The following is an 18494-nucleotide window of genomic DNA, read 5'->3' on the forward strand; positions in this document are numbered from 1 at the left end:
TACAAATATCAGATTCTGAAAATATTTTTTTGAAGGTCGAACACACGTATATATTAATTTCATAATTTTTTTATAATATGAACATAAATAAAATTTCAAAGTGAGCACAGTCAATAAAATAAATATTTATCTAAAAAAAATTAGATTTAAGTTCCACCGTAAACCCTTAGTGAATCCATCACCAGTTGTACTCGTTTTTAGGTATCAAAGAAAACAATAGAGGAGACAAAAAAAAAATACAAGAGTTTTAGATTTTATCAATTTCAAATAAAGGGGTTTGGACCGTTTATTTAATAACTACTATAGTAAAGAGATTATTGTTGATAAAAAGAACAACTTATTTTGAAATGAAGTAGATCCAGAAGAAAGTTTAGGACACATTCTAACTAAATTTATACTCTTATATATGTCCTGATATTAAAAATATAAGAAAACTTTTTGTCATTCTCTAAAGGAATCTTATGATTATAATTTAATATAGCTATAATACAAAACAAGTAAACATTCCATTGTCGTCCAGTGGTTAAGATATCTGGCTTTCACCCAGGAGACCCGAGTTCAATTCCCGGCAATGGAAACTTTCTTTTCCTCCAAGCTTTAATGAACAAACATAACATATATCAACATCTTGTTAAGGTAAACTTGCTCATCAACCGTTTTACGTATCCGTCTTCATCACCACATAGCCCTACTGTTTTTGCTTCCTCTATTCTTACACCAATCAAGTTGTAGGTGAAGCAACTATCTACTTGGCCACAACCATTTGCTTTTTGCAAAAATGTTAAACATATCCCCAATATATAATAACATACGACTTTCTACACAATTACATCCAAAGAAAGCAAAATTACTGCAAACGAGTTGTCTTGAGTGGTTGATATATACCCGAAATTGTTTCAATAGAAGCTAATATCACTTGATCGGCCGATAGGCGTAAACTGAGCTTCCTGTAATCAGATTCATTCGAAAAGATTCAAACCCGAACGGCAATCCGGATATCAGTTGCAGGCATATCCAATAGGTAAGTGAGTTAAATGTCCCATAACATCATCGTACAGTGGATTGGACAAGCATGCTTCTAAGTTATAAGAAAGCAACACGGTGATGGAATATAATTGACCCCAACCGGCATGAATCTTTTTCAGTTCTTGAGAAACCTTAGATTAATTCTAGTGTAATTTACAGGCAAAACATTCTTTTTCAAGATATGGTTCAATGCATAATGATATAGCACAAAAAGATTTCAATGCATTGAGTTTAGCAACACAATTCTCGAGAAAAACGAAATATTTTTATGCTCATTCCAGTAGCTTTGGAAAACACCAATCGTATTTGTTCTCATCCCAAGAACAGTTTTCCATTCTGAAATGCAATTCAAGGGGGAGAGCAAAGTAAGAAGAAGCAATTTACAAAGATAAATAGCAATATAAAGGGATCCAACTTACTTCCTATTCCTAATTCGTTGTAGCTGAATCCTGAGCAGCATTGCTATCCTTCATTGTGTCATCAGTATCTTCCCATCCGTTGGCACCAAACATGGGATCCCATCCTTAATCAGTGGCTTTAGTAGCTCTGCTCGATGTGTGTATGATCAGATCTTGTAACAACCCAATTATTAAGGCCACATATATATTGGCTGGTAGTGATAATTAGTTAGGTGTGTTAGGCCCAATGTCCTTTTCGGACACCTAAGGCCATTAATGTTTGTCGGCCACCTGTTTTGCTCGTAGCAATTATGTTTCATACTTTCAGTTTGTATTTCTATTATTTTTATTATAATCGTGTTGTGCCCAATCAAACACCTAGAAAAGCAAATGAGAGACTAGTCCAGCTGAGATGCACACTGCCTTCAATAATGGAGAGGAACTTCCAAGTTAAGAGTTGTAGAACAAGACATAAGGCTTAAGGATCTGATGTAAACACAAGAGGGATCACGATTTGAACCGGAGCTTCCTTCACCCAAGTCTGGTCAGAAGACATAGAGTACCGAAGGTGGGCTAATGCATGGGCAACTTAATTACCATAATGAGAATTGAGCTTAGAAGAGATGGATCGGGAGTCAACTTCGGGCACAATTCGATGAAACGCCAAGTCCGAAGCTAATAAGAGTCCCTGAATGGTTGCATCAGCTTCTGCGGCAAAAGAGGAAAGAACATGATGAGTAAGAGTATAGTTGCTCCCAAAATGTAGCCATCCATGTCTCTTATTACCACCCCAATTGCTACAGATTGTGTATTTAATTTGAAGCTAGCATCAACGTTCACTTTCATTGCAGGTTCCTGGGGAGCTTTCCATCGAATATTTTGTTGGGGAAATAGAGATTTAAAAGTTGCCAACTTCCATGGTTGCAGCACGAACCGAGGGCGAGAGGAACGCTATGGCCTTTGGTTTGATCCATCGAAAGAATTCCATAGATACAACATTCTTTGGACAGCCAATAACATCATGGGCTGTGCGTGCTAGGGAGGCAAGGAGGGAAGCCATCGCCGCTTATCGACTATGCATGGGTTGGTCTCGTCGTTGGGAATCTCCACCGGCTTTCTTCTTTTCCTAGCTGATTTAGTGCTTATCATTTGGCTATTTTAATGGAAAATAATAATAAATAAATGTAAATGGGAATAGCAAGGCACGTGGGTTGTGGGGGAATTATTGATATCATGCAAAAAGGGGTAAATCACAAGGTATGTCATCCAAGTTTGGTGAGATCTTTACGTTGTCTCTTAGTTTCCAAGTGGTTATAGTTATGACATAATAGTTTTTACAAGATCAATTTAGTCTCTAATTTAAGTAATTAACTATTTTGATGGCAACATTAGTTTTCAATTTTACCAATTGAGTCCTTAAATTATTATTTAGATTCTAATAAGTTATTTTTATGGTGAGGGAAATTATTTGGATACGAGTTAATAATTTTGATGGCTTGTATCGTGAGGAAAATATTGGAAGTTAAATTAAAGATCGAGGTCGTTCAAATGGAATTTAAATGGTTAATCGATATGGCACGGAAAATCGAGGTAATACATTACTACCTCTTTGTGCTTTATAGAACATGTTGGTATTGGTAAATGCATGAATGGAAATGTTTGGTCTCATATGCGTAATTAATGAAGTTCTACACTCGATATGAATGCGGTAGAAAATAGGTAACTGAATATGGCTCAGATGACTATTATAAGAATTGAAGGACAGTAGAAAATAGGTAACTGAATATGGCTCAGATGACTATTATAAGAATTGGAGGACAGTTGAAATTAAATTTCAAGTTCTGGAATTAAGTGATAAAGGAATCAATCATGGATATGTAGATTATAATTTATCTCATTAAAGATACTTGGATGATAAATTATGAGAATATTTCGATTAAGTAAAATTATGAAAATACCCCTATGTTGTAAAATGATAAGAATTGTACCTGAAAGTTGATTAATAACTCTGAAAAGACTTATAGAACTGATAAAACTACAGATGTGTATAAGAAATGCTAGTTTGCTTAGAAAATTTGGATAATAAGTTTTTAACCCCAAGAGGGTTTGTGCAAGATACTAGAAGTCTGTTAAGGGAATTATTTCAAGATCAGAGAATGTTCAAGAAAGCAATTAATCATTGGATCTCTATATTATATTATTTTTTTTAAGAGTTAATATTGAAATTATCTGGTTAAGAAATTATGAAAATGCCCTTGAGAGGTAAAATAGTCTGAGTTGACCCTGAATGAGAAAGTACTTTGAGGATTCGTACTTAACTCGATTAAGTACGGATTTGATTGTTAAGATCTTAACTTAGTGCAGAAAAATTCATGATATTCCGTTAGTAGCATCTGAGAAAGCATTTAACCTAGAAATCTCCGAGTTGAGTAAACACATGAAGAATAATTTATCGATGGTGTTATTTTATCAGAATTGTCGAAAGGCCTGAAGTAGATGATAAGTTTGAATTAAATAATAAGACCAGACGGAAGGAAATGATTGAAATACCCTAGATCTATAAAATGACCAAAATACTCTTGTAATGGAAATGATTAAAGAATATCACCAAGCCCAGGAATGAATGAACATCCTCAAGCTTTGAAATGAATGGAAAAATATTAAGCATCAAAATGACCAAAATACCCTTATAACATAGACTAAGTAGATGTTGGATCAATTAAGGAATCCAAATAAACATAGGTGTGGCACTGATCTTAAAAGTTATGGATCACATATTAAGCCGAGCAACCAATGCTACCGTTATATCAGTACCAGAACGGCATAGATGTTACTTAATGTGTGTTCGACTTCTCAAGTTTGATTCGATGATAATTTTGGAAGTATTCAGCCCAGCTTAATTCTAGATTGCATTTTGTACTAAGAAGGGGATATTCGTTAGACAAATCAACCATAAAGACCAAATTGAACGGAACAGGAGTACAATATGTATCCGAAATTCAGAAACGTACAAATTACTCTGGAAAACCCCGAAGTAACTGGAATGGACTTGACTGCTAAATAAATTAAGTAACCTCAAGGACTAAGGATTAAGTAAGTGATTTGGATGAGTCTAAAAATGTTAATGAACATACATGATGTAATGTTCTTATGGATCATGAATTACAAATCAAGTATGTCAACATTTCATGATATAGTGGAAGCGTGAAAATGAAATAAAGACATTGGAAGATTTATTCAGCGATGATTTCGAAGATGGTATATGGACTAGAATTTGTGGTATTAAAGTGTAAATACCATGTAAGGACAATGAATTGATCAGTCGACAAGCATTAATTTTGGGAGATACTCATTTGAAGTTGTTTGATAATGAAATCAATCAACATAGAATGTATGTTGAAAATTTTTTGATATTTTGATATAACAAATTAAGTTAAATGAATTTTAAGATTTTCCGAATGATTTTTTAAGTATATTTGATATAATTATTCGAATATCAAAACATTACTCTAAATCTTTCAAAAGTCATTTTTAATCCTTACTCAAGTGTAAAATTAAGTTTTAATCTTAAAACAATTTCAAAATAATTTTACAAAGTATTTCGAACCATTTCAAAGCCAAAAATTTCAGATTGCTCAGAGGGAACTGATTCCCCCCCAAGGGGGTACCGATTCCCCCTAAATGGTTTGGCTCCGAGAATTCCAGTATGCTCGGAGGGAACTGATTCCCCCCAGGGGGTATCAATTCCCCCTGTTTAACGGTCGAAATATTTGAATTTTATACTTAGGGAACCGATTCCCCATGAGGGGTACCGATTCCCCCACGCTCTAAGCTGTTGTATTAATGGTTTTCACACTTAAACGACTCTATTGACTCCACTAATCATCCCCAACATTCAAAATCAATTGAGGGAGTATTTAAACAAGTTTTGAAGCCTTTGATCAATAAGAAATCATAGAGAAACAAGAGAGAAAGCATCAAACACCAAGTTTGTGCAAATCAAGCCAATTTTCCTTTCAATATTCATTTTGCTTTCAAGAACACCATTTGTGCTCATTTGTAATTATTTTTTAGTGTTCTTTTCTTGTTCTAGAATTGTGCAAACATCTTACCTTGTGAGGTTTTCCTTGTAAGTTTGCAAATTTGTATATTTCTCTTTGAAAAAGAGTGTGCTCAAGAATTTGGGGTATAATTCTTGAGGGAGTTGTAAGGTTACTCTTTTTCCTCAAAATAAAGAACAAATTAGTGAATTTGTTGGAAAATCCTTAGTATGGATAGCTAAGGTAGTAGACATAGACTTTGGTTGAGAAAGTCGAACCACTCTAAATCGCTGTGCAATTACTTTCAATTTTCTGCAAAAGCTTCCACCAAAATTTTAATTGCCAATTCACCCCCTCTTGGCCGATTCTGTCAATCGATTAACTCAACAATTGGCATCAGAGCCTTACTCATTTGAAGGTTTAATCGCCTCTTGAGTCGATCCAGGAAGAGTTAAATCGATAAAGATGGCGTCTACTTCCGGTTCATTCTCCATGGAAGAATCCATATCTATTGACGTGCCTCCAAACTTCAATGGAACAAATTATCATCATTGGAAGAGGTGTATGATGATATTCATCAAAGCATTTGATATGGAAGCTTGGATGATAATCAAGAAAGGATATTCCTCTCATACTAAGAAGACAAAGAAGTGGAGTGTTCAAGAACGGAATGAAACTCAATAAAACTCAAAGGCTATGCACATGTTGTGTTGTGTAATTGATCCTAATGTATATAAAGGAGTTTCTTCTTGTTCAAGTGCCAAGGAAATGTGGGATAAGCTTGAGGAGATCTATAGAGACAAGGAAGAAGAAGAACCAATAAAAGTGATGTCTTTATTAGCTCTCACAAAGCCAAAGGTATCTTCTAACTCAAATATATCAAATTCAAAATCTTTTAATGAGTTACAAGATGCTTATGATAAATTATTTTTGGAGTTTGAGACCATGAACTCCAAATACAATAAATTGATTTCTAAATTTATTGCTAAAAATGATCTTCTTTTAAAAGCTAAAACAGACTTGGAAAATCAAAATGAAATGTTGAGAAAGGAGTTAAAGCTTTCAAAAATAAAATCTGAAAACTTTGAAAAAGAAATTTTCAAATTAAACAAACTTCTTCTAGAAATGAAAATGGATTTTGAAAATCAAAATGAAATCTTGAAGAAGGATTTAGAACTCTCAAAAATGAAATTTAAAAGTATCGAAAAAGAAAATTTCAATTTGAAAGATAAACTTGAATGTTTAACAAGAGAAAAAGAGATCATTCTAAATAATTCATCTAGTTCAATAATGACAATATGTTCACATTTTCATTATCATGGTCATAAGGAACATACTTGTCCTTCAAAGAAAGGAAAACGATTTAAAATTAGACAAGTATGGGTTCCAAAAGGAACAAGAGGCATTAAAACTAATGTTCAAGGATCCAAAGCAATTTGGATACCAAAATATACTTAAATGTCTCTTGTAGGTGTGTGAGAGCAATGGTGATAAAGATGATGATATTCAAGATGCTTTAGCCACACATAAAAAGGAAATGGGTAACCTCTAAACTTAATGTTTTTATTATTTGGTTGCTCATTTAGTTTATGCATGCATGAGGTTTTAAAATGTTGAATTATGTTTTATCTCATGTATGTTAAAAAAATATTGTATGATGAACATGGTAATTTTTTGTAATGTTTTATAAAGTCTAGTTCATCATATTATTTTTTGGTCAAATTTTTTTTAAATGTGATTGATATCTCTTTAACAATTGATATCGATTTTTCAAGAACTTTGGTTTTGCAAAATTTTGACTTGAAATTTTTCTTAATGTTTATGCATAGATTTTTGTTTAAATATTATAAAGTTTTAATGCATAACATTTTCAAAAACTTTATGCATGTGCTCTTAATCTCTATAATCAACATTGCATAATGTTTTATATATGAATGGGTTAAAAGCATAATCTTTTGAAAAATAAATTTGATAAAAGATACAATGTTTTATTTTAAATGATTGCAAAATTGATTGACATTATATCTATTTTCGATTATGCTTGTTGGTCATAAAATAGGGATATATACATGATGCATTTAAATTTTAATGATATGAATATTTTGTGCTTAGTTGCTAAGGATGAGCATGATAGTTGGTTATGGCATAGGAGACTATGACATGCTAGTATGAGTGTTTTGTAATGGCTAACTCAAGGTGATTTAGTTCGAGGGTTGCCTAAGCTTAAATTTGATAATGATAAAATCTGTGATGCTTGTGCTAAAGGAAAACAAAAGCGAGTTTCTTTTAAATCCATTAATGACGTATCAACTAGTAGAGTATTACAATTGATCCATATAGATATTTTTGGGCCAACTAGGACTACTAGCTTGAGTGGAAAACAATATGCATTTGTCTTGGTAGATGACTATTCTAGATATATTTGGGTTCTATTCTTAAGTACTAAAGATGAAGCATTAGAAAAATTCATCACATTTTCAAAACTAATCTAAAACGATAAAGGTTACTCTATAACTAGTGTTAGGAGTGATCATGGCACTGAATTTGAAAATCTTGGATTTACTGAGTTTTGTAATTCTAATGGTATTAGTCACAATTTTTCAGCACCTATAACCCCTCAACAAAATGTAGTTGTTGAGAGGAAAAATCGAACTTTAGAAGAAATGGCTAGAACCATGTTTTGTGAAAATAATTTGCCAAAATATTTTTGGGCGGAAGCCACAAATACCGCTTGTTATGTTGTAAATCGAGTAATGATTAGGCCTATTTTAAAGAAAACTCCATATGAATTTTTCAAAAATAAAAAGCCTAACATTAGCTATTTTCATCCTTTTGGATGTAAATGTTTTGTTTTAAACAACGATAAAGAAAACCTTGACAAATTTGATGCTAAAAGTGATGAAGGAATTTTTCTGGGTTATTCCTTAAATTCTAAAGCTTATCGAGTATTTAATAAAAGAACTTTAGTTGTAGAAGAGTCTATACATGTTGTTTTCGATGATAATCCCCTTCCGAGGAAGGATTCTTGTGTGAATGATGATGTAGGTATTATAAATACAAATGAAGTTAGACATGACGTTGATGAACCATCATCAAAGGAAGAAACGAAAAATGAGGAAACTCATGATCCTCTTGAAAATCCAACCATTGAAGAAAGGGAAGTATCTTATCCAAGAGAGTACAACTATGTCAAGGATGGTGAGATTATAGGTGATCCATCCAAAGGGGTAACAACTCGATCTTCTCTTAGAAATATTTGTAATTATGTTGCACTTATCTCATGCATAGAGCCTAAGAATATTAAAGAAGCATTAAATGATGAACATTGGATTATGTCTATGCAAGAAGAGTTAAATCAATTTGAGAGAAGTAAAGTATGGACATTAGTTGAAAGGCCTAGTAATAAATCTACTGTAGGTACTAGATGGGTATTTAGGAATAAGCTTGATGAGAGTGGTAATATAGTGAGAAACAAGGCTAGACTTGTTGCTCAAGGGTATACTCAAGAAGAGGGCATAGACTATGATGAAACATACGCTCCCGTAGCTAGGATGGAAGCAATTAGAATGTTACTAGCATTTGCATGTTTTCATGAATTTAAATTATATCAAATGGATGTTAAAAGTGCATTTTTAAATGGTTTTATAAAGGAAGAAGTGTATGTGGAACAACCTCCAGGTTTTGAAGATTCAAAATTTCCGGATCATGTTCTTAAATTGACAAAAGCTCTTTATGGTTTAAAACAAGCTCCTAGAGCTTGGTATGAAAGATTGTCAAATTTTTTAATTGAAAAAGGTTTTTCAAAAGGGAAGGTTGACACTACATTGTTTTTAAAGCATAAAGGTAAAGATTTATTAGTAGTTCAAATTTATGTTGATGATATAATATTTGGTTCTACTAATGATGTTCTTTGCCAAGAATTTTCTAAGCTAATTCAAAGTGAGTTTGAGATGAGCATGATGGGGGAGCTCTCATTTTTCTTAGGACTCCAAATTAAGCAAAGAAAAGATGACATCTTCATCAATCAAGCTAAGTACGTCAAAGATATGCTCAAGAAGTTTGGACTGGAAAATGGAAAACCTCATGACACTTCAATGAGCTCTTCAACAAAACTTGACTTAGATGAAGGAGGTAAATGTATAAATGTTAAATTATATAGGTCAATGATTGGATCTCTACTTTATCTAACTGCAAGTAGACCGGATATTATGTTTAGTGTTTGCTTATGTGCTAGATTTCAATCATGCCCTAAGGAATCACATTTACTAGCTGTTAAGAGAATCTTTAGATACCTTAAGGACACTCCTAGTTTAGGACTTTGGTATCCTAGAGACTCTAGCTTTAGCTTGCATGCCTTTTCTGATGCGGATTATGGAGGATGCAAATTAGATAGGAAAAACACCTCCGGTACTTGCCAATTCCTTGGAAATATGCTGATTTCTTGGTTTTTAAAGAAACAAAATTGTGTTACATTATCTACCACTGAAGCCGAATACATTTCAGCTGGTAGTTGTTGTGCACAAGTTTTATGGATGAAACAACAACTTTTTGATTATGGAATTGAAGTAGGTACCATTCCTATCAAGTGTGACAATACTAGTGCTATTTGTCTCACTAAAAATCCCATCCAACACTCTAGAACTAAGCACATTGAAATAAGACATCACTTCATTAGAGACCATGTCACTAAGGAAGATGTAGTTATAGAATTTGTTGATACTTTGCACCAATTAGCGGATATCTTTACAAAACCTTTAGACAAGGAAAGATTTTGGACACTTAGGAGAGAATTAGGTTTAACCAACCTATCTTCACTTAGTGTTTAAAATAATTTTAGCACTTTTAAGACTAAATGAAAAATGCTTAGAATAGTAATTTTTGATTGCATTCATTGCTATTAGTTAGGGGAAGTTTATGATTCTTGATGAAAATTAACTTTATGTTCAAATATAGTTTAAAGATTAATTTGATTGTTTGAACGTGATTAATTTTTTATATATGAGTTGCCAATACCACTAGAAAAGATTAATTTAGCATTTTGAGTGTTTAAAATACAGATTTTTGAATTATAGGGCAGAGGGAATCGATACCCCCTTAAAGGGGAATCGATTCCCCCTTTGAATGGGAACTGATTCCCTCATTTAGGGAATCAATACCCCCATGAGTTTTGGTTATTAAACAAAACCTTTTCTCTTAAAACCCTCTCTTCTATCTTAAATGTTGTTCATCCTCTCTTTCTCTCTAAATCTCCATTTTTGCCAAAATCATCAAATACAAGTCGAAATTAGATCTTTCTTCAACTTCTAATCCTTGCAAACAACATCACATTCTCATAAAATCCAAATTTTCAAGGTAATATTTCAAAATCCTTTATTTCATTGATTTTTGAACTTAGGACTAGTTTTGATTAGTTCTAAGATGAACATTACATCGGGCATTGGTTATATGATGATTTTACAACCAATTTCGTAAAAAACACTCAATTTTTCAAAATTATCTTTTAATTTCGAAATAAAAAAAAATCGAGAATTATTGCTTTAATTGATGTTTTGGATTCAATTATGTTGTTTTCATAAAAACTATGCGTATTATGATTTTCAAACATTATTTTCCAAATAATTTTTCAATACATTGCCCTTTAGGATTAGGTTTAGAGAACCTTGAAATATTGAGGACTCATTTGAGTTTTGGATTTGATTATATTGCATACATGTGTTTAAATTTGCAGGTTACATATTCTATTCTGATTCTTAAACCATGTCAAATCCTAAATGACCTAGGACATTGTCTAGTAGCTCAAGTCAAAATCGACCTCTTATTCCTCCACCCAATCCAAATAACCCAAATATGACCATTATGAACTCTTGTTTCAACGTACCTGGTTGTGGACAAGATCTATACCGTATGTACCATACTTGTTTTGAGTCATACAAAATCCGGGAAGAACGTATCCCTTCGATCCAAGCTATAGAAGATATGAACTTCCAATATCTTCCTACTCTTAAATCCTAGAAGTTTGATAAACTCTTTAAACTCAAACCTTTGGTTTATCATCAATTAGTCCACATTTTTCTATTCCAATGTGGTATGTGTCCAAAACGAGCGCCGATCTGAAACTATAGGAATTCGATCCTATCTTTTAGGACAATTCATTTTTATTGACTCCGGCATAATCGCTACCCATTTTGGACTAGATAACTCAGGTTTAATGAAAAAGAGACTGTGGATTCACCCTATAAGTCTAAGGATAATGAGAGTACCCTAAGAACTCATCGTGATAGATTCCTTCATTATTTGATCTCTTGGTGGTTTAGACCATCCGGAGGTAGGTACTCCTCCCTTAGGAACATAGATATATGGTGAATATATTGTATCCAACATAAAAAGAAGATTAATCTGCCACATATCATCTTTAGTGAGTTTCCATAAATATTGTTCCTTCCAAGAATATAGAAACATTGGTTTATGGTTGTCTCCTTAGTAATTTGTTTATCAAACTCGGTCATTGGGTCAATGTGTTTATCGTCCCGAACTCAGAACTTTTAATTGTGAAACATTTTGATGTTCATGGATTGTTTTATTTTGGGTGTTTTTTTTGGATAATTGGATATTTGAACTTACATGTTTATATATTTGGTTTGATTTTCACTTTCATTTTGAGCTTAATGTTTATTTTTGCATCATTTACATATTAGTTGCATTATGACCAATTTTTGCCATTTCACATTGTTTATGAATATTGAATTATGAAACTAATGGCTAACGTTTCTCTTGATTGTGATCTTAACAGCTTAAACTATATATATTCAATTGGCTAAATTATTTCAAAAACCTTGTTTAAAATCTTTTACGAGTCTTTTTGATTTAACAAAAAAGGGGAGAAGTGTTAAATGTTTTAAATGGGAGAAGTGTTAAAGTAAGGGGGAGTAATTTTTCAAAAACGTCATTTTTGATTTCAAAATCTTAAAATTACTAAAATGTTTTGTTATATCAAAAAGGGGGAGATTGTTGAAAACATTTTGATATTTCGATATAACAAATTAAGTTAAATGAATTTTAAGATTTTCTGAATGATTTTTTAAGTATATTCGATATAATTATTCGAATATCAAAACATTACTCTAAATCTTTCAAAAGTCATTTTTAATCCTTACTCAAGTGTAAAATTAAGTTTTAATCTTAAAACAATTTCAAAATAATTTTACAAAGTACTTCGAACCATCTCAAAGCCAAAAATTCCAGATTGCTCAGAGGGAACCGATTCCCCCCAAGGGGGTACCGATTCCCCCTTGAATGGTTTGGCTTCGAGAATTCCAGTATGCTCGGAGGGAACCGATTCCCCCTAGGGGGTATCGATTCCCCCTGTTTAACGGTCGAAATATTTGAATTTTACACTTAGGGAACCGATTCCCCATGAGGGGTACCGATTTCCCCCACGCTCCAAGCTGTTGTATTAATAGTTTTCACACTTAAACGGCTCCATTGACTCTACTAATCATTCCCAACGTTCAGAATCAATTGAGGGAGTATTTAAACAAGTTCTGAAGCCTTTGATCAATAAGAAATCATAGAGAAACAAGAGAGAAAGCATCAAACACCAAGTTTGTGCAAATCAAGCCAATTTTCCTTTCAATATTCATTTTGCTTTCAAGAACACCATTTGTGCTCATTTGTAATTATTTTTGAGTGTTCTTTTCCTGTTCTAGAATTGTGCAAACATCTTACCTTGTGAGGTTTTCCTCGTAAGTTTGCAAATTTGTGTATTTCTCTTTGAAAAAGAGTGTGCTCAAGAATTTAGGGTATAATTCTTGAGGGAGTTGTAAGGTTACTCTTTGTCCTCAAAAGAAAGAACAAATTAGTGAATTTGTTGGAAAATCCTTAGTGTGGATAGCTAAGATAGTGGACGTAGACTTTGGTTGAGAAAGTCGAACCACTCTAAATCGTTGTGCAATTACTTTCAATTTTCTGCAAAAGCTTCTACCAAAATTTTAATTGCCAATTCACCTCCCTCTTGGCCGATTCCGTCAATCGATTAACTCAACAATGTAAATATCTTGAACCTTCATTTCTTCTTTATCAGTTCAAGTCATATTCTGAATAACTGATGAATCTGTCAGTTATTAAACTCTTCCTATAGTGATTCTAAATTCCGACATTCTATCAGTATACTGAAGATCCGTATGTCTTTGCCTGTTAAGATTATCCTGTACCTCTGAATAATATCCATAATAATCACATAAATATTTTATCTGATTTCTGACTTGAATTCTTTTTATGATACATGACCTGAATTCAGTTCTGATTTCTGATATTAATTCTGTTATGAATTCTGTTTTGATTTCTGATATCTCCGTTTACCGACGGAAAAATGTTTTAATTGGGGGTATTGTTGAAGGAAGTATTTCTGCAGGTTCCTTGGCTTTGTGCTCAGGGCCTTACAGGTTGTGTAGGTTGGGTGTATGGTTCTGGGGAACCTACACAAACAGATTGTGAAAGGATGGGGGTATATATATATATATATATATATGTTTTAAAAGATCTGTATCTTTTTATTGGTTTTACGGGAACACACTAGATAGTCTATCCTGATTTCCTGAACCTAGACATCCGAAATATTTCCATCCGAAATATTATCTGTTACTACCTGAAATATCATTAGGATATTCGCTTAGTAGATGTTCGAAACCAATAAGGAAATATATGTTTATTTGTATCTGCACGTTCTTCAGCATCATCTGGTAGTTCTGTATTACTGAGCTTTCCAAAGCTCACTCTATTACTCACCTTTTCAGGTTAAAAGAATTGTACCAGTGCAGCTATCGACTTCAGTAAGGGAGTTCTTCCGGTGCTGTTTACAGAGTACGATACATGTTATTATGGGGCATGTAATTGTATTTTGTTTTATATACGAGTCTAAAAATCTGTTTTATTTATGCATACCGATAAATTATTTTATAAGTTACATGTTTTAATAAAAGTTTTAAATTTTCCGCTATTTTTACAGTGGGTTGCTCCGGTGACCTTAATGTGACACTCTAGATCGGATCGAGTTACCCGTATCAGTCTGAGGGGTTACAGATCTAGGAATAGACTGGAAAAGCGTGGTCAGAGGCACTTACCTCATCAAAATCTCAACTTTCATTATAATTTAAATATTTTCTTTATATTTTTATTGATACTTTATTTTTAGAGATGATAAGTTCCATAGCAGAGATTTGTTTTTACCATGTTATAGAAGAAGTACAGTTCATGAGACAAATGCACAATTTATTTACTGAAATCAAATGGCAAATAAAACTTGTTTTTGTTCGTTTCAAATTCATTTAACAAATCCCTTTAAGTTCATTCTAACTTATTCGTTGTTTGATTATCGTATCTTCAATAATATTGTCATTGCTTGCATATTTATTTTTCACTACAGAGTGAGGATCAGGCCCTCCAATACCAAGTGTGGCATGCAAACCGTTAAATGACTAAAATTTAGAGACTCCACATATAAATGTCACTTAAACTCAGACAAATATTAATGTCATTTAAACTTGATTATGTATAATATTTATGCTCTAACAACATTTTCATTTAAAAAAAATAAACTTTCTGTTTGGTTCTTAGAAAAATAATAGAGAAAGTTGTAAACGAAAATTTTAACATCTTTAAACGTTATCCTTAATAAATTTTAGTAAAATTACCTCGTAAATCTCTCATAATTTCAAATTTCATAAATTAATCTTTATTATAAAATATTTTAGAAGATTCATTTTAAAAGCTAGTACAGTGCTGCAAATCATTTGGGACATGCCTGGTGAGGATATCTGATTCTCTGCTCGGCTCATTTCAGAAGTATTCACCTCAAAAACCAAATATTTAAGGAACGGATATAATGAAATCATTTGATACTAAACATACTTCTGGTGAAATTGTACTGTATGAACATACAAGTCACTTAAAGAGCTCAGAAAATCTAAAAGTAGCAATGAAAACAGCGAAAGAAGGAAAGCCATAGCAATTAAATACATGTAATATGACATCCGAATAGGGAATACTTCATTCAAATGCCCACTGATTCTCACGGCGAACTTCCTCTTCCTCCTCAGGGGTGAAGTCATTCTTGATGTTAAATGTCTTCCTGATCTCTTCAGGTGTCTTTCCCTTTATCATGTCTGCAACGGTTTGACAAGTAAGATCCAGCAAGCCTTTGATGTTCAAATAGTTTGCTGCCTGCAAGATCACAGTAAAAAAAAGAGAGAGGATGTTTTCAACAAAACCTAATGAAAAAGAGAGAATTATTGTTCATCTGCAACAGTAATTCCGCTGAGTAACAAGTAGGCCTTACCTAAACTGCAACAAGTAGGCCTTACCCAAACTGCAACTCGCACAGAGTACCAATTAGTTATAGATTTAGTGTTCTTATTGTTAAATTGCAGTTATATGAACAATCTCAAAACAATCACTGATAAGAAGGTACCGAATTTCATGATTCTGATGCTTTTTTTTTTGCTTATGGTTACAACTTACACAAGGCATTAGTAAAGAAGCAAACTAGGCCATCTAATCACACAAGTTAGGCTTCTGATTCTACAATAACAGTTTCATCACTAAACGAAGAGAGAATCAAACAAAATCAGGGAATTTTGAGTTATACATAAGAAGTGCCACAGCATATTTGTATAGATCCTTTTAAAAACAAGATACACTACAATCTACAATAGTTTCTTCAAATTTCGGAAAACTCTACGACTTGTACACGATTGCGTGTTCATCGAAGCATAGATCACTAAAAGCAAACGATTTGAACACAATAAAGAAGATGCCCAATTACGCGGAAAGCCCATTCGCATCACAATTACCATATACCCAAAAACAACTAAAAGTTCAAATTGTATTTATTTTGTTCCTCCTATATCCCCTATTCCAAAACCCTAGCGGCCTAGCTAGCCATCGATAAAAAAGTTACAGATAATTGAAACATCAACAGAGAGAGAGAGAGAGAGACTAACCAGAATGAGATCGAAGAGAGTAGATTGATCGACCTTGACGAAGTCAGCGTCCCAAGTCTTAAGGTCTTCATCGGCTGATCGATCGTCGGTCTTAGGAGTGTCGACGTGCTTTTTGCAGTACTCAATAACCTTGGCGAGAATCTTACTGGTGACGTTGGGCAAGGGGATTCCGTTATCGGCGCAGTCGTCTTCGATCATATGCTTGATGGTCTGAGATTCCAAAGCCACCACTTCATCGACCTCGAAGGATTCACCGTCCGAGCTCTTCAAAGTAATCTTTCTCCCTGACATCTTTTTGAAATCAATTCTTCAACAGATTGAAAGCAAGAGATTGAACTAATCAGGGTTTTTTTGGGACAAATTACAAAAAAAGGTAGACTTTTTCTTCTATAGGATGAATTTACAATTTAGAAAGAATCTATTTCTTAAATAGAGGATGGGTTATCTTGACGAACGATGCAACCTCATCGTATAATACCCACTTAGAACCAATTAATTGCTGACGCGTGTTGTTGCGGATGGGAAGAATAATCAAACTCAAACTTGGGATTCCCCCATCCATTCCCATTTAATACACCAAAATAGTCTCCTGAGATTGTTTTTAATCCTTTGATTATAGAAAATTATAAATTAATTATTAAATATAGAAATATTATTAATATCTAAATTATAATGAAAGTTTACAATTACGATCATTAATACAATAGATTAGTCATTTAAGATCATAAAATGATTATATAAGGAGATGTTGAAAACCTAACCAAATAAACTCAAATAAAAGATAGATTCTAAAATATTAATTTTTATATAGTCATATTTTATGAAATGAAATAGGTAAATTTTAAAATAATAATAAAATATTAAAAAATCTATTTTTCTGTCAACCATTACTACAAGACTTAATATATAATTTAGTATCTAAATTTATCAAATTTTCCTAGTGTTATATTTATATTTTTTACCCTAATTTGAAATTTAAATTTAAAAATAACATTTCGATTTAATAACTCTAATCATGTACCCAAATGTTATGTTAAGTGAATCGCTATATCTATGATTCACCTTCTTGCCTTTCCATCAATCCTTCTCTTATTATTCTGCTTTGATTCCACGCTATCACCAAAGTTTCTTCTTTCTGTCTTCTACTTTTATGTTTTTCTTCCAATAAATTTATTGTTGAGAGTATATTTATTAATTTTAACGCCGACGTATAAATTCAATCCAATTAATTCGAATTTGATCATAAAAATCAATAATTTAAACTTAAAATTTGAAACAAATAAATGAATCTACAATTTCTAAAACCAATCAGAGCGACGGTGTAGCAGAAACAGAGTGATTCATTTATTTAGATTGAGGGTACAAAATTAAACATGGGAGGGTGTTGAGTGAGTCAACCCATGGCATACTTGTGAGTCCAGCTACGAGCTATCGTCTCGTACTTGAGTGCGTCAGTCTTGTACATATGAGCAATCTCAGGGACAAGTGGATCATCAGGATTAGGGTCCGTCAGCAGTGAGCATACCGAAAGTAAGACCTTGGAAATGGTGAGTGCAGAACTCCATTGCTCCTTAAGAATATCTAAACAGATATTCCCATTGCTGTTTATGTTTGGGTGGAACACTCTGGTTTTAAACGCAACCTGCCCGTCGTTTCTTAATGTTATCAACATTACCAAAAGTAGAGGGACTAAATCATAATTAAACCTTAGGGTTTACCTTGGGAGGCTTGAAAGGGTAGTCCGGAGGGAAGTGGGTGCTCACGATGAAAACCCCACCGCAGTAGGGGCTTTCACTTGGCCCAAGTATTGTGGCTTGCCATTGGAACATGTCTTCTGCCACCGGACCTGAATTTCACCACAAAATAGACGATCAAGTTAAACCCTAAATATCAGTTTTTGCTGCTGCTCCTGTATATTTACCTGCACTGCATGAAGTTGGAGGGTCTCTCTGCAATTCCCTGAGCTCCTTGAGAATTCTCGTTGATGCCATAAGAACAAGAGCTTCTTCACTTAGAATTATCTTTAATGCTGT

At 33.1% G+C, this 18494-nt stretch overlaps 2 protein-coding genes and 1 non-coding gene across 3 annotated transcripts; 1 reads left to right on the forward strand and 2 right to left on the reverse strand.

Moving 5' to 3' along the window:
• Positions 1–505: 505 nt before the first annotated feature.
• Positions 506–577, forward strand: TRNAE-UUC. The gene has a single exon. It is a non-coding gene; the product is annotated as a tRNA-Glu (tRNA).
• Positions 567–18494, reverse strand: LOC120196733 (ubiquitin-conjugating enzyme E2-17 kDa-like). The gene is made up of 7 exons (XM_039198466.1): positions 18383–18494; positions 18180–18307; positions 17825–18103; positions 13746–13750; positions 12934–12941; positions 6802–6806; positions 567–578 (listed from the first exon to the last, which is right to left on the reverse strand). The coding sequence occupies exons 1-3, from the start codon at positions 18450–18452 to the stop codon at positions 17855–17857; spliced, it is 447 nt and encodes a 148-aa protein (XP_039054397.1). The 5' UTR covers positions 18453–18494; the 3' UTR covers positions 567–578; positions 6802–6806; positions 12934–12941; positions 13746–13750; positions 17825–17854.
• LOC120196732 (SKP1-like protein 1B) lies at positions 592–16818 on the reverse strand. Its single transcript, XM_039198465.1, has 3 exons — positions 16462–16818; positions 15491–15682; positions 592–688 (listed from the first exon to the last, which is right to left on the reverse strand). The coding sequence occupies exons 1-2, from the start codon at positions 16750–16752 to the stop codon at positions 15509–15511; spliced, it is 465 nt and encodes a 154-aa protein (XP_039054396.1). The 5' UTR covers positions 16753–16818; the 3' UTR covers positions 592–688; positions 15491–15508.

This window comes from Hibiscus syriacus, unplaced genomic scaffold, assembly GCF_006381635.1.
Source record: "Hibiscus syriacus cultivar Baekdansim isolate YM2019G1 unplaced genomic scaffold, ASM638163v2 tig00117034_pilon, whole genome shotgun sequence".
Taxonomy (NCBI): domain Eukaryota; kingdom Viridiplantae; phylum Streptophyta; class Magnoliopsida; order Malvales; family Malvaceae; genus Hibiscus; species Hibiscus syriacus.